The 12,434-nt window shown below is 39.2% G+C and overlaps 1 gene segment (V, D, J or C); it reads left to right on the plus strand.

Moving 5' to 3' along the window:
- The first annotated feature begins 1,429 nt into the window (after window positions 1–1,429).
- On the plus strand, window positions 1,430–2,361 carry LOC115838046. The segment is given in 3 exon segments: window positions 1,430–1,654; window positions 1,755–2,046; window positions 2,295–2,361. Coding segments are annotated over 3 exon segments (408 nt in total).
- Window positions 2,362–12,434: the final 10,073 nt, after the last annotated feature.

Below are 12,434 nucleotides of genomic sequence, written 5' to 3' on the forward strand. Positions count from 1 at the left end.
TGGTCTAAGTCAGACGGCTCCTCATTCCTCATAAGCCGACAAATACATTAATATCATCAGAAAAATTACCAGGGCCTGTGGTGTCCCAAATTCTGACTTCTTTTTCCATTGAAGATCAGAGCACAGAGGAAGGAGATACCTCACTCATGTGCCCTTCTTGTTATATACTCAGTTTCTTTGTTTCATGACTCCGTACCCTGGAAGAGGTTAGTCCTGGATATGCTAAAAAAATTTTTTTTAAATCCCTATCCTAGAATATTGTGGCCTTGAATCAAAGTGTTTTCTATATGTGTGTGTTTTCATCTTCCTTCCTAAGCCCTATATCTGGGCTTTGCCTTCTCCATCCACAAATCTCAGGATGCTGTGGAGTCTGAAGACACCTGATTGCAGAAAGCACAAGACCCCCCACCCACCACACACACATACAAACAAACACAGGACCAGAAAGGAGTGGTTACTGCTGATTCTCTAACATTACAAAAATATCACGGTTGTAACTTCTCACCCTGCCAGTCATATGTTTCTCTGTCACTTGACATACTCCCGTTTGGGGTGTTGGAGGAAAAATCTCTGTGCCAACAGCAGAGACATGGAGCTAGTGTGTCACATCCACTCTATGAACAGAATTCTTACTACTACCTATACCCTGAAAAGCAGGCCATTTTCTAGAGTTTCACCCCCTCACCAGAAAGAATGTATTTGTGAGTATTGGTTGACTTACTATAACAAGAGACTCAAGTGTTAATCATTAAAGGAACCTGTTAGGGCTTTCTTAGAAGTAAGAGGAAGATCACATTTAACTGGAGAGTGTCTTATTGTGGTTTTCAAGGAAGGTCAAAGCTCTTACTTATCCCTGCTCAATCTTCACCCATGCCCAAAGAATTAACATAATTTTGAACCTTACCCTGGAGAAGTGAAATGGGACCTTGTCCTTCAGAAATGCAGAAGACACTGTGCTGTGGGCTGGGGGAGTCACGGAGCATGACAGTATCCATCTCCAGCCCTCACTGGGAATAAAATCTGCACAGTTCTATCTCTTTCCAGGGCAGCCACCGTGTTCTCTGCATGAGGAGCATGGCGGTCCAGATGCTTCCAGGAGGGATCTGGGGCAAAGCTCTAACTAAGCAACACATTATTTTGATTTTGTGTGTCTGGGATATAAGGATGGCCGGTAAGGGGAACAATAAAGTTCTTGAGATTTCACAAGTAATTTAGTGATGTCCAGAATTTGAGGTGCTGATGGCACACCTAAGTGGCAATATGCACCAGGCAGATCAATACGTGACGCATCAGAGAAAGCAGAATAGGTGATGTGATGTGCAATGCCACAGAAGCACTGCAGCTAGGAGAGGTGACAGCTAATGGGGATGTTTAGTCTTTGAGTGAACCAACCACATCCCAGAGTAATGGTAATTTATTTCAGTCAATCTTCTGTAGAGACTTAGCATTCACCTTTGGAGGAAGGTCCTTTGAGCAGGGACAGAGATGGTGATGTCACTGACAGTCCCCCTTTTACTCTGGGTGAGAGGTCTAGAATCCTCAGCCCCTGTATTCATGCCCACAAGGGCCTCATCTAGGTGAAGGCTCCACCTGCCCCACCCTGCCATGGCCACCAGGCTCCTCTGCTGTGTGGTTCTTTGTCTCCTGGGACAAGGTGAGTCCCCACAAATAAAGCACCTGCATTTTTGGATATTGCCAGTTGTGATTCCAATTATGTTTCTTATTCTGTCCCCAAATTCTATCTCTTTTCACAGAGCTTATAGATGCTGGAGTCACCCAGACACCAAGGCACAAGGTGACAGAGATGGGACAAGAAGTAACTATGAGATGTCAGCCAATTTTAGGCCACAATACTGTTTTCTGGTACAGACAGACCATGATGCAAGGACTGGAGTTGCTAGCTTACTTCCGCAACCAGGCTCCTCTAGATGATTCAGGGATGCCCAAGGATCGATTCTCAGCGAAGATGCCTGATGCAACTTTAGCCACTCTGAAGATCCAGCCCGCAGAACCCAGGGACTCGGCTGTGTATCTTTGTGCTAGTGGTTTGGTCACAGTGCTACAGAATCACCCGCTCCCTGTGCAGAAACCCTGGTGCTTCCTCTTCTCCTCCAGTACCCAGCAGCTCTCAGCAGCCTTTCTTGCTCCTCCCCTAGCACAGGAAGTACATAGGTTTGGTGTTCCACATGTCCCTCGGCAAGGCAAGAACAGGTCATAAGGACACATCACGTTAGGAAACTTTTGGTAGGAAGTCAGTGGGTGCGATGGTTCCTGGGATTCCTCACACACTTCCCACAAGGGTGCCTGAGTCCAAGTTTGAGGGTGAGTGTCACAGACTGGAGCTTTCAAGTGATTGAGTGAGCTTAAAACTGTGCAGCCATTGCACATGGATGCTTATCTCCTTTGCTGCTTTTCGTTATGGCTTCTCTGCCATTTCTTTTCTCGTCTACCTTAAAACTTTCAACACCTTTGATGACTTCCAACATCAATATTGGCTTCCTGGCTTTTTCAATTGCTCACTTCAAATGATCATTTCCTTCGCCTTGTGTCAGATATTCATTTCCACTTTCTTTTTCTATATTCCAATGACAAATTATTTGAATTACCCCCAAATAGCTTCCTCAAGCATCCTATTGTCTCATGCGGGCTTCTCTTTTCATCTCTGGTACTACTTCTGCAGCAATTCTTCAACCCCATCAGGACCACTAATTGACTTCTCCTGCAAACATTGCACCATATATCATCTCCTCATGTACTATATTCCTTATCCGACTTAGACCATGTGTCCCAAGATGGTTGTGAAATTTTGCATATGTCTTCAACTCTTTTCTTTTTCTGTTTCTTACCTGGAAAATAAAATGGAGCCTACTCTGTGCCCCTTTCAATGACACAGAGAACATAAAATGTCCCTTACCCTTGTCAAGCGGTATTATACCTATAGAGTGTGTCTTGAGATCTGTAAGTCCCTCTATGCATATAAAATTATATACTGCTCTTCTATTAAAAGAACTTGTTACCTTTTAATGAGTTCATCAGTTTCATCTTTCAATTATAGTTACACTTTTGACAATTATAGAAGCACTAAAAAAAGTTATGCACCCAGAATGTATGATTCTATCACTTTTACATGTGTATGCACTTCACTTCATACGTACAAAAAAGTTAAAAGGATGTCGAATAGGCATATTTATCCATTCTCTTGTAGGAATGATAAAGACAAACTTCCAAGGGGAAAATATTTGCAAAATGATCCATGGCACATAAAATTATTTAAGAAAAAAATAAATCAATAAATATCCCTGTTAAGTTTATATATAGTTTTATATGCTTGGGTGAGGAAGAAAAAAAGTTGTGATATATTTTGCTGGTTATTTGGAGAGATAAAATATAGAAAGAGCAGAAAGAACATGATTAGCCTTGTCTTTGTTTAAAACTTTTCCTTTTTAAATTTGATACACTATTTACCATTAAAATTTAAAACAACACCACTGCTATAAAACAATATACAGACAAGCTAAAAAGAAAAAGGAATTTACTATGTAAAAAAAAAAAAAAAAGCGAGAGGTAATAAGCAGAGTATTAAGGGGAAGTTAAAATTATAAAGACCTGTAAGTTTTCAGAGCAGTATAGGCCTCACAGCTGGAGCTGGGATTTTAATGTCCATATGAAAGAGATGACAGAAAAGAGCCAGAATTACATTGCTTGCCTTAATCCTGGAGCTTCAAAATGCTCCCAGACTTTATAAAGTAAAAGCATTACACCCCAAAGACCCAGAAATGTAACTGGAAACTGGATGTTTGGTCAGGCCTTTGGGTGATAGATAAAAAGGAGAAGTTAGGAGAGAAAAATTGAATCTTCAGACTGTGTCTCACATATGTTTGGAATGAAATATACTCTGCATGGAATGTATACCATATACCCAAAAACTGACAAAAAGGTCCATAACCATTAAAACCCTTGGAGACCCTGACATCAAGAGATTCAATACGGTTCTGGAGTAAACTTCTGCTTCCAACCAAGATGGATTAACGGGAATTAGATTTAACTTCTTGCCTGAAACAGCTAACACCCCACCCCCCACCCTGTCCCCCTCCACACACACATTCCCACAACATGTGGAACAACGGTCGTCAAGACATTGGAAGTAGGCAACAGAAGACAATGATCTCTGAGAGATGGAAAGAACCAAGCTGAGAACTATGACTGTCTGAAAACCTGGAGGGAGTTTCCAGGCCGTGGGCCAGAAAGGGGAATCCAAGCAGAGCTGGGTGATCTCACTGAGCTCAGAGTCAGAGTTGGAAATACAAGATCAAAGCGGCTAGATTTCACATGACAGGGCATTGAAAAGGCGATTGCTGCACAGAGAGAATCCTGGAGACCTTCCTAGGCTCTCCCTTAACCCTTCAGCTGTGCTGTAAGCAGTACATGTGTGAGGAAACTCCCTAAGGTTGGAGAAAGAGCCACTCAACAAGATTACAGGAAACAATGCCTGGAGCTCACAAGGGGCTGAGAGTAATATATGTATATATATATATAATCTCCCTATATATATATTCTCTCCCTATATATATATATTCTCTCCGTATATATATATATATATATTCTCTCCATATATATATTTATATTCTCTCCATATATATATATTCTCTCCGTATATATATATATTCTCTCCATATATATATATTTTCTCCCTATATATATATATTCTCTCCCTATATATATATTCTCTCCCTATATATATATATTCTCTCCCTATATATATATATTCTCTCCCTATATATATATATTCTCTCCCTATATATATATATTCTCTCCCTATATATATATTCTCTCCATATATATATATACTCTCCATATATATATTCTCTCCATATATATATATTCTCTCCATATATATATTCTCTCCATATATATATATTCTCTCCATATATATATTCTCTCCATATATATATATTTTCTCCATATATATATATTCTCTCCCTATATATATATATTCTCTCCCTATATATATATATTCTCTCCCTATATATATTCTCTCCCTATATATATATTCTCTCCCTATATATATATATTCTCTCCCTATATATATATTCTCTCCCTATATATATATTCTCTCCCTATATATATATATTCTCTCCCTATATATATATATCTTCTCTCCCTATATATATATTCTCTCCATATATATATTCTCTCCCTATATATATATTCTCTCCATATATATATATTCTCTCCATATATATATATATTCTCTCCCTATATATATATATATATTCTCTCCATATATATATATATATATATATATATATATATATTGCAGTGAGAATGGGGAACTTATTAATTCATTGGTCAGTCAGTAGAGGTTTCAGATGACTTTTGCTTCAGTATTAAAGCAAAATAAGCCCTTCACTAAATTTGGCTCCTGGTCTATGTGGGTGAGACTTCAAAATATCAAACTGTTTCCAAGTAACTTAAGTCTCAGAGCAAAACTAAAGAATATTTCTAACATACAAGAATACCTGTTTGGAGATATCAGTATGAATTTATTGTTTTTAAACATATAGATACAACCATAAGGAAATGAATACATAACTGTGTGAATAACGGGTTGGTATATATACATGTATTTCATACTTCTGTCCACTTAGAAGACCACTAGTGCCCAGATGTTTGTTGCCAAATATTATTCTCCAATTTAAAAAATGAAAGGTGGTTCTAGGACCCTGAGGTAAAAAATACAAGAATGTTGTAACAAGGTGTGTTAAAAAAAAAAAAAAAAAGGATGGGACATATCTCAAAAGGACAGAGGAATCAATCTGAAAGAGCTTCTCCAATGACTAAGGCTGGAACAATTTGTAAAAGAAAATCCACAAGTTTGCACTGAGAATGAAATGATTAAATAAATAAATAATAAAAAATGTGAGAAAGGACAATCTCTTACTGAAGAATTCCAAATTGCATATGTAGAAGAAACAGAGGGAAATAGAAAAGTCACTGTGACAACACCACTGTGAGTAATTGCCGCACGTAAGACCCAATGACGAGTGCTAAAATTAGTGGGTGTAACTAATTTTGATTAGTAATTAATAACTAATAACTTTAATAACTAATTAAGAAGAAATGGATCATTTATACAGTCACAAAGTGTCATCCCCCAAATATTAATTAATATGGTGGTTTTAACATAGGCCCACACACTCTTTTATACTCATGCCTCTAGATTCCCCTTTCCTGGATTCAGTGGCCTGCCTCTAATGGATAGACAAGGGAAATAGAAAAATGGTAACCAAGTGACCAAAGTTAATGAACATGACCCATAATAAGTCTTGTTAACCTCATGTGCATTCTCTTATGATGCAATGTTGTGATGTTATCATGTGACTACATATCTGTAATATTCCTCCCCTAAATCTATAATTCCTGTCTAATAATGAGAAAGCATCAGACAAATCCAAATTGAAAGAGATTCTACAAAACACCTGACCAGTAATCTTCAAATGTCAATATTATTAAAAAGAAGGAAAGAGGCTGTCACAAATTGAAGAACGCTAAGAAGATATGACACTTAAATGCAATATGGGATCCTGGATTAGGTACTAGGGCAGGAAAAGGTCATTATTAGAAAAACTGGGGAAATCTGAATACAGTCTTTAGCTTAGTTGTGCCAATGTCAAATTCTTAGTTTGTGTGATGTTAGCACTAGTGGGTGTTGGATGAAGGATATAAAGTCACTCGGTAGTATTGTTATAGCTACAGGACATCAATTCTCCAGCTTTGAGTCACCTGAGTCCCTACCAAGCCAACTTGTGAAACTGCCATTAGTTGTCCTTACTCCCCCGTCTCGGAGCTCTCAGATAGACCTAGAATCAACCTCTTCTTCTTCTTGACCTCTGCTTCACTGCATCCTAAATGTGGCGAGGTGGAGGGGTGGTGAGGGAGGCTGAGCAGAAGTCCATCATTCAGAAACCCATCACTAGAGCTTCTCTGATGGTTCTCTGAGACAGGGGCTCCCTCTGTAGTCTCCTTTGTGCACAATCCCAAGCACGCTGGGCCACACAGACTCCACCAAAGCTAGTTTTGTGAGGAGGCAAATATTGAGGCTCCACTGTGAAGAGAATGTCCATGTCAGATTTACGTACAAAAGATTAAAGTTGATGCATTACTATTGCAGGAAAATGATACCTGTGAGAATTTCCAAAAGCCAGATTTTGTATTGTGTAGCTGGCTGAATAATATCCCTCCCAACAAAGACATTCACATCCTAATCCCTGGGATCTGCCTCTGTTACCTTAGATGGTGAGAGTGGACTTTACAGATGTGATGAAGTTAAGGATCTGGAGATAAGGAGATTATTTTGGATTAGCCTGGTGGCCCTTAATGCAATTACATGTGTCCTTATAAGAGATAGCCAGGGGGAGATCAGACACAAATGGAGAAGAGAAGGCAATGTGACCACAGAAGAAGAGATTAGAGTGATGTGACCACAAGCCAAGGAGTGAGGCAGCCACTAGAAACAGAGGCAAGGAATGAATCCTCTCCTATAGCCTCCAGAGGGAATATGGTCCTGATGATACCTGGATTTCAGTCCAGTGATACTGATTTTGGACTTTTCCAGAACTGTGAAAATAAATCTCTGTCATTATAAGCCAGCAACTTCATGGTAATTTTTATAGCAGCCACTCAAAATTAATACACTTCAATATGTCCAGTTAACCTGAGACTAGGCCAAGAAACTCATGTCCTTGTAATATTTTCTGCAAACCTTGCTCTCATGTTTTTATCTGACACCCACCTCAAACTATAATGAAAGAAAATAATTTTGAGACTTCAATGTCCCCCTATCTGGGGTGTGCCTTCCACAGTTCATTGGAAAAGTCTAGTCTCCTTTCAATATTTTATTCTAGCAGTACCCCTCTTGAAAGAGTTTTAGGCATTGTTTTATGTTCTCAGTGCACATATTAAAAAGAAAAAAAACAAAGACTCATGTCTACTTGATGTTTACATTTTTGCAGGGAGGGAGAGACAGAGATAAACAAATAAGTAAGGCATATAGTGTATTAGCAGGTGATACCTGCAATGTAGAAAAGAAAAGGCAGACTAAGATGAGGGAGACCAGGACTGTCAGAGTAAGGAGTGTTGAAATGACAATACATTGTTCAGAGTAGGGCCCAATGAGGAAGTGACCTTTGAGCAATGATTTCAAGGAGATGAAGAAAAGAGACATGTAGGTATCTGGGGGAAAGCATTCCAGTCAGAGGGAGGCTCCAGTACAAAAGCCCTAAAAATATTTTAGGACCAATGAGGAGGCCCATATGACTGAAAAATTAAGGAAGGGAGTGGTAGAGTTTACTTCCAAGAGGTAATGGGACAGGATGGATCATATAAGACCTTGATGGCCTTAAGTGCTTTGTTGTTTTGTTTTCTTATCCCAAATAAAACTGGGAGCTAGTAGATGATTTGGAAATGAGTGACATGATCTAGCATGTTCTAGAGGGCTGAGTTTGAGAGCTAGTTCAGAAGTAAGTGAAAGCAGGGAGATCAGTTAGGAATCTATTGCAGTAATCCAGGAAAAAGATGATGGTGGCTTTGTCCCGAGGGTTAGCAAAGAAGGTGATGAAGAAATGGATGGATTCTGAGTGTATTTTCATGATAGAGCCAGTTGAATTTCCTAATGGACTGGCTATAGGGTGGGATAGAAAAAGAGGATTCGAGAACCACTCTAAGGTTTTCAGCTGGAAGGCTGTTGGTGGAGTAAAGTTGAGGATAATCTTTCATGTTTTTGAGCATGCTGTTTGCGAGTGGTGGGGGGAAAAAGTTGATTGGAGTGCATTAGAGAGATAATGGGAAAAGAGAATTTGGAGGTAAGTATTGATCATTAGCAATAGCAACAATAGCTACCATAGGTTGAAATGCCCCACAGTCTTTGGGGATGTGATACATGAGGGAAAACAGAGCTAGATGGGATGAGGTAGGATCCAGACATCAGACTCAGGAGCTATGAGTGGTATATATAAGGTTAACACCTAGTCAAATGCATCAACAGGTTGATTTTAATTGATGTCAGTTTTTCTCCATTGCCGCCTCTAGAGGCAATCTTCTTCAGAGAACCCTGGCTAGGTCTTCTATGTTTCATGTCCCTAGAGGGAGCTCCTGAGGCTGTGGACATTGGCTAATATGCTGATGTCACTGGAGGCCACATCTTACAGGGCCAAGAGACAGATTTGCTTTCCTTTTTCTCATGCTTGTAAGCTCCTTCATCTGGAAACGTGATTTACCTTGGTCCTGCCATGGTTTCCAGGCTTCTCAGTTTAGTGTCCCTTTGTCTCCTGGGAACAAGTGAGTCTTCAGGTACTTAAATATCTGTGCTCTACCCTATCCCAGTCTATTCATGTCATGTATTCTGATTTTGTCTCTTCCCACAGAGCATATAGAAGCTGGAGTTACTCAGTTCCCCAGCCACAGAGTAATAGAGAAGGGCCAGACTGTGACTCTGAGGTGTGACCCAATTCCTGGACATGATTATCTTTATTGGTATCGACGTGTTATGGGAAAAGAAATAAAATTTCTGATATGCTTTCTGAAAGAGTCTATACAGGATGAGTCCGGTATGCCCAACAATCGATTCTCAGCGAAAAGTACTGGAGGGACATATTCTACTCTGACAGTGCAGCCTGCAGAACTGGAGGATTCTGGAGTTTATTTCTGTGCCAGCAGCCAAGACACAGTGCTTCACAGTCATGTCCTTGCTGTGCAAAACCATAACCTTCTTCTCTCAACTCACAGCTGCCCAAAAGGAAGGCTTTCCCTGTGCCTCCTCCCCCAAGGGAGGAGAGATAAAGAACCAGAATTAACTCAAAAAATACAAGAGTATTCCAAGAAGATTTGGGTAAAAATACTTGTGGTTTGGGAGATCACTGAAGTTCTTTAAACAGAACTAAATCTATGTGTTTCTGGTTTTATTTTTTAAAGTGTATGTTGCCTGGTTATAAAGCAGACTTCCTGCCTATCTTGCTGCTCTGAAAGGTTTGTGACTCTGACTATGAGGCCACATCCTCTATCCCTTCTTATAGTAAGAGAAGCAAGTCTTTCTGATGAAAATAAAAATAATGAATAAAAATGCGTTCACTACCGGCTTTTAGGACGCTCAATGATGATGCTAGTAATGTGGTAGTAGTGACACTGGTAATGGTGGTGATGAGTTTAGGTTGCTTTTGTCTAGCATTTATAAATTTCCAAACACTTTAAAACAATCTCATTTTAGAGTGGAACAGCCAAGTCCATTATCAGAGGTTAATGCTAACTTTCTGTCCACATAGGGTCTGAGTTTTTAATGTAAAAATTATAGTTAGCACTATAAATAGATATCTGTCAGCCGATACAGAACATTTTTTAAGATCACTTCCAGTTGCTGCAATAGGAATATGTATTCCTATTTTTTTCTCTTTTTTTTCTTTTTTTTTTTTTGAGATGGAGTCTTGCTCTGTCACCCAGGCTGGAGTGCAGTGGCATAATCTCAGCTCACTGCAACTTCTGCCTCCTGGGTTTAAGCAATTCTCCTGCCTCAGCCTCCCAAGTAGCTTGGATTACAGGCGCCTGCCACCATGCCTGGCTATTTGTTGTATTTTTAGTAGAGACAGGATTTCACTATGTTGGCCAGGCTGGTCTTGAACTCCTGACCTCAAGTGATCCGCCCGCCTCAGCCTCCCAAAGTGCTGGGATTACAGGTGTGAGCTACTGTGCCCGGCCTTTTTTTCTTTTTGAGACAGGGTTTCATTCTGTCACCCCGGCTGGAGTGCCATGGCAGTGTGATCACGGCTCACTACAGCCTCGACTTCCTGGGCTCAAGCAGTCCTCCTGCCTCAGGCTCCCTAGTAGATGGGAATATAGGTATGCATGACCACACCCAGCTAATTTTTTGCATTTTTTGTAGGGCCAGGTCTCACTATGTTGCCCAGGCTGGTCCTAAACTTCTTGGCTCAAGTGATCTTCCTGCCTTGGCCTCCCAAAGTGCTGGGATTATAGGCATGAGACACCATGCCTCGCCTGGAATATGTAATTCTTAACAAGACCTAATGGTATAATACATTTTACCTGGTTCAACTGCCTTCTTTTAATATCTGGATTCCAATATTCTGCTCATGTTTCAGCCACGTTTTTGCAAACAATCCTGAAATTCACTCTAATAATAACTTTCATTTTCCCAGTCTGATTGTTATTTAGCACCTCAAATTATTATTGAACTCATGTCCTAATCCTGATTAGGCAAATGAATAGTGAGAAAATATTACAAGTGGGCTTGGATTTTAATTTTTTCAAACGATTTAAAACCTATTTTCCTTTTCTAATGATCAAGATCCAATTTTTAGACAATCAGTACTCTCTCTTTCTATGTGGATATGTAATATGAATAGGTATATTGTTTCTGTCACAGGCATCACAAACACATATCTTGCTTGAAACTTGTCCATGAACTCCTTTAGTATGATAAGAACAAAGAGAAATAGATTTCTAAAGCATAGCCACATATTGGACATGAGTTTTTGTTCAAAATTTCAGCTAGAGAACCCTAACTGGTGCCTTTCCTTTTATTGTGTTATGTAATCCAAGGTCATAATAAGTAACTAAATTATTGATTTATTTTTCCACTCTGTAATCTCTCCATTATATTTAAAAATAGCAGCTATGAGTCAAAACAAGTTCTTGGTGGGTACATTGCCTCAACTCCAAAATCTGAAAAGTGGAAGTTTAATTAAGTGCTTTGCCATTTCATACTATAGACATAGAATGTTCTATCCTGTAATGGGCACACAGTGGCTCTCTTTATAGTTCTGTTAGCTCAAGTGGTATCTTTATGTACAATTTTTATAATTTTTTTATTTGTTAGTCTTTCTTAAGGTATGATTGACAAAAAAATTGTATGTATTTAAGTTATACAAGGCGATGTTTTGATATACATATACATTGCAAAATGATTACCACACTCAAGCTAATTAACATATCCATCACCTCACAAAGTTACCTTTGTGTGTGTATGTATGGGAGAATGATCTACTCTCAGAAAATTTCGAGTGTACAATAATCATTAACTATAGTCACCATGCTGTCCATTAGGTCTCCAGAACTTTCGAGCACACTCTAAAACATCAACTTTTATTCTGATTAAGCCTCAAATATGTCTTCATGTTGCAAATAATAGCTATTTTTAGATTAGCTATAAATAATGAACAATACTAGCATAAAAGATGGAAAGAATAAATGCAGATAAGGGCTCTAAGGTCTTTACACTTTCCAGGAAGTGATAAAAGCTGCAATTTAAATTATACATGAAGTAGTCAAGGATGGCAACTCCTATAAGCAGCTGATACTTCAAACCTGGAATGTCTAGTGCTAAGCAGCCCGGACCCCTGCACCCAGCACACCTCTCTTTGGCATGA

The sequence above is a fragment of the Nomascus leucogenys genome, chromosome 13 (genome assembly GCF_006542625.1).
Source record: "Nomascus leucogenys isolate Asia chromosome 13, Asia_NLE_v1, whole genome shotgun sequence".
NCBI classification, from domain to species: domain Eukaryota; kingdom Metazoa; phylum Chordata; class Mammalia; order Primates; family Hylobatidae; genus Nomascus; species Nomascus leucogenys.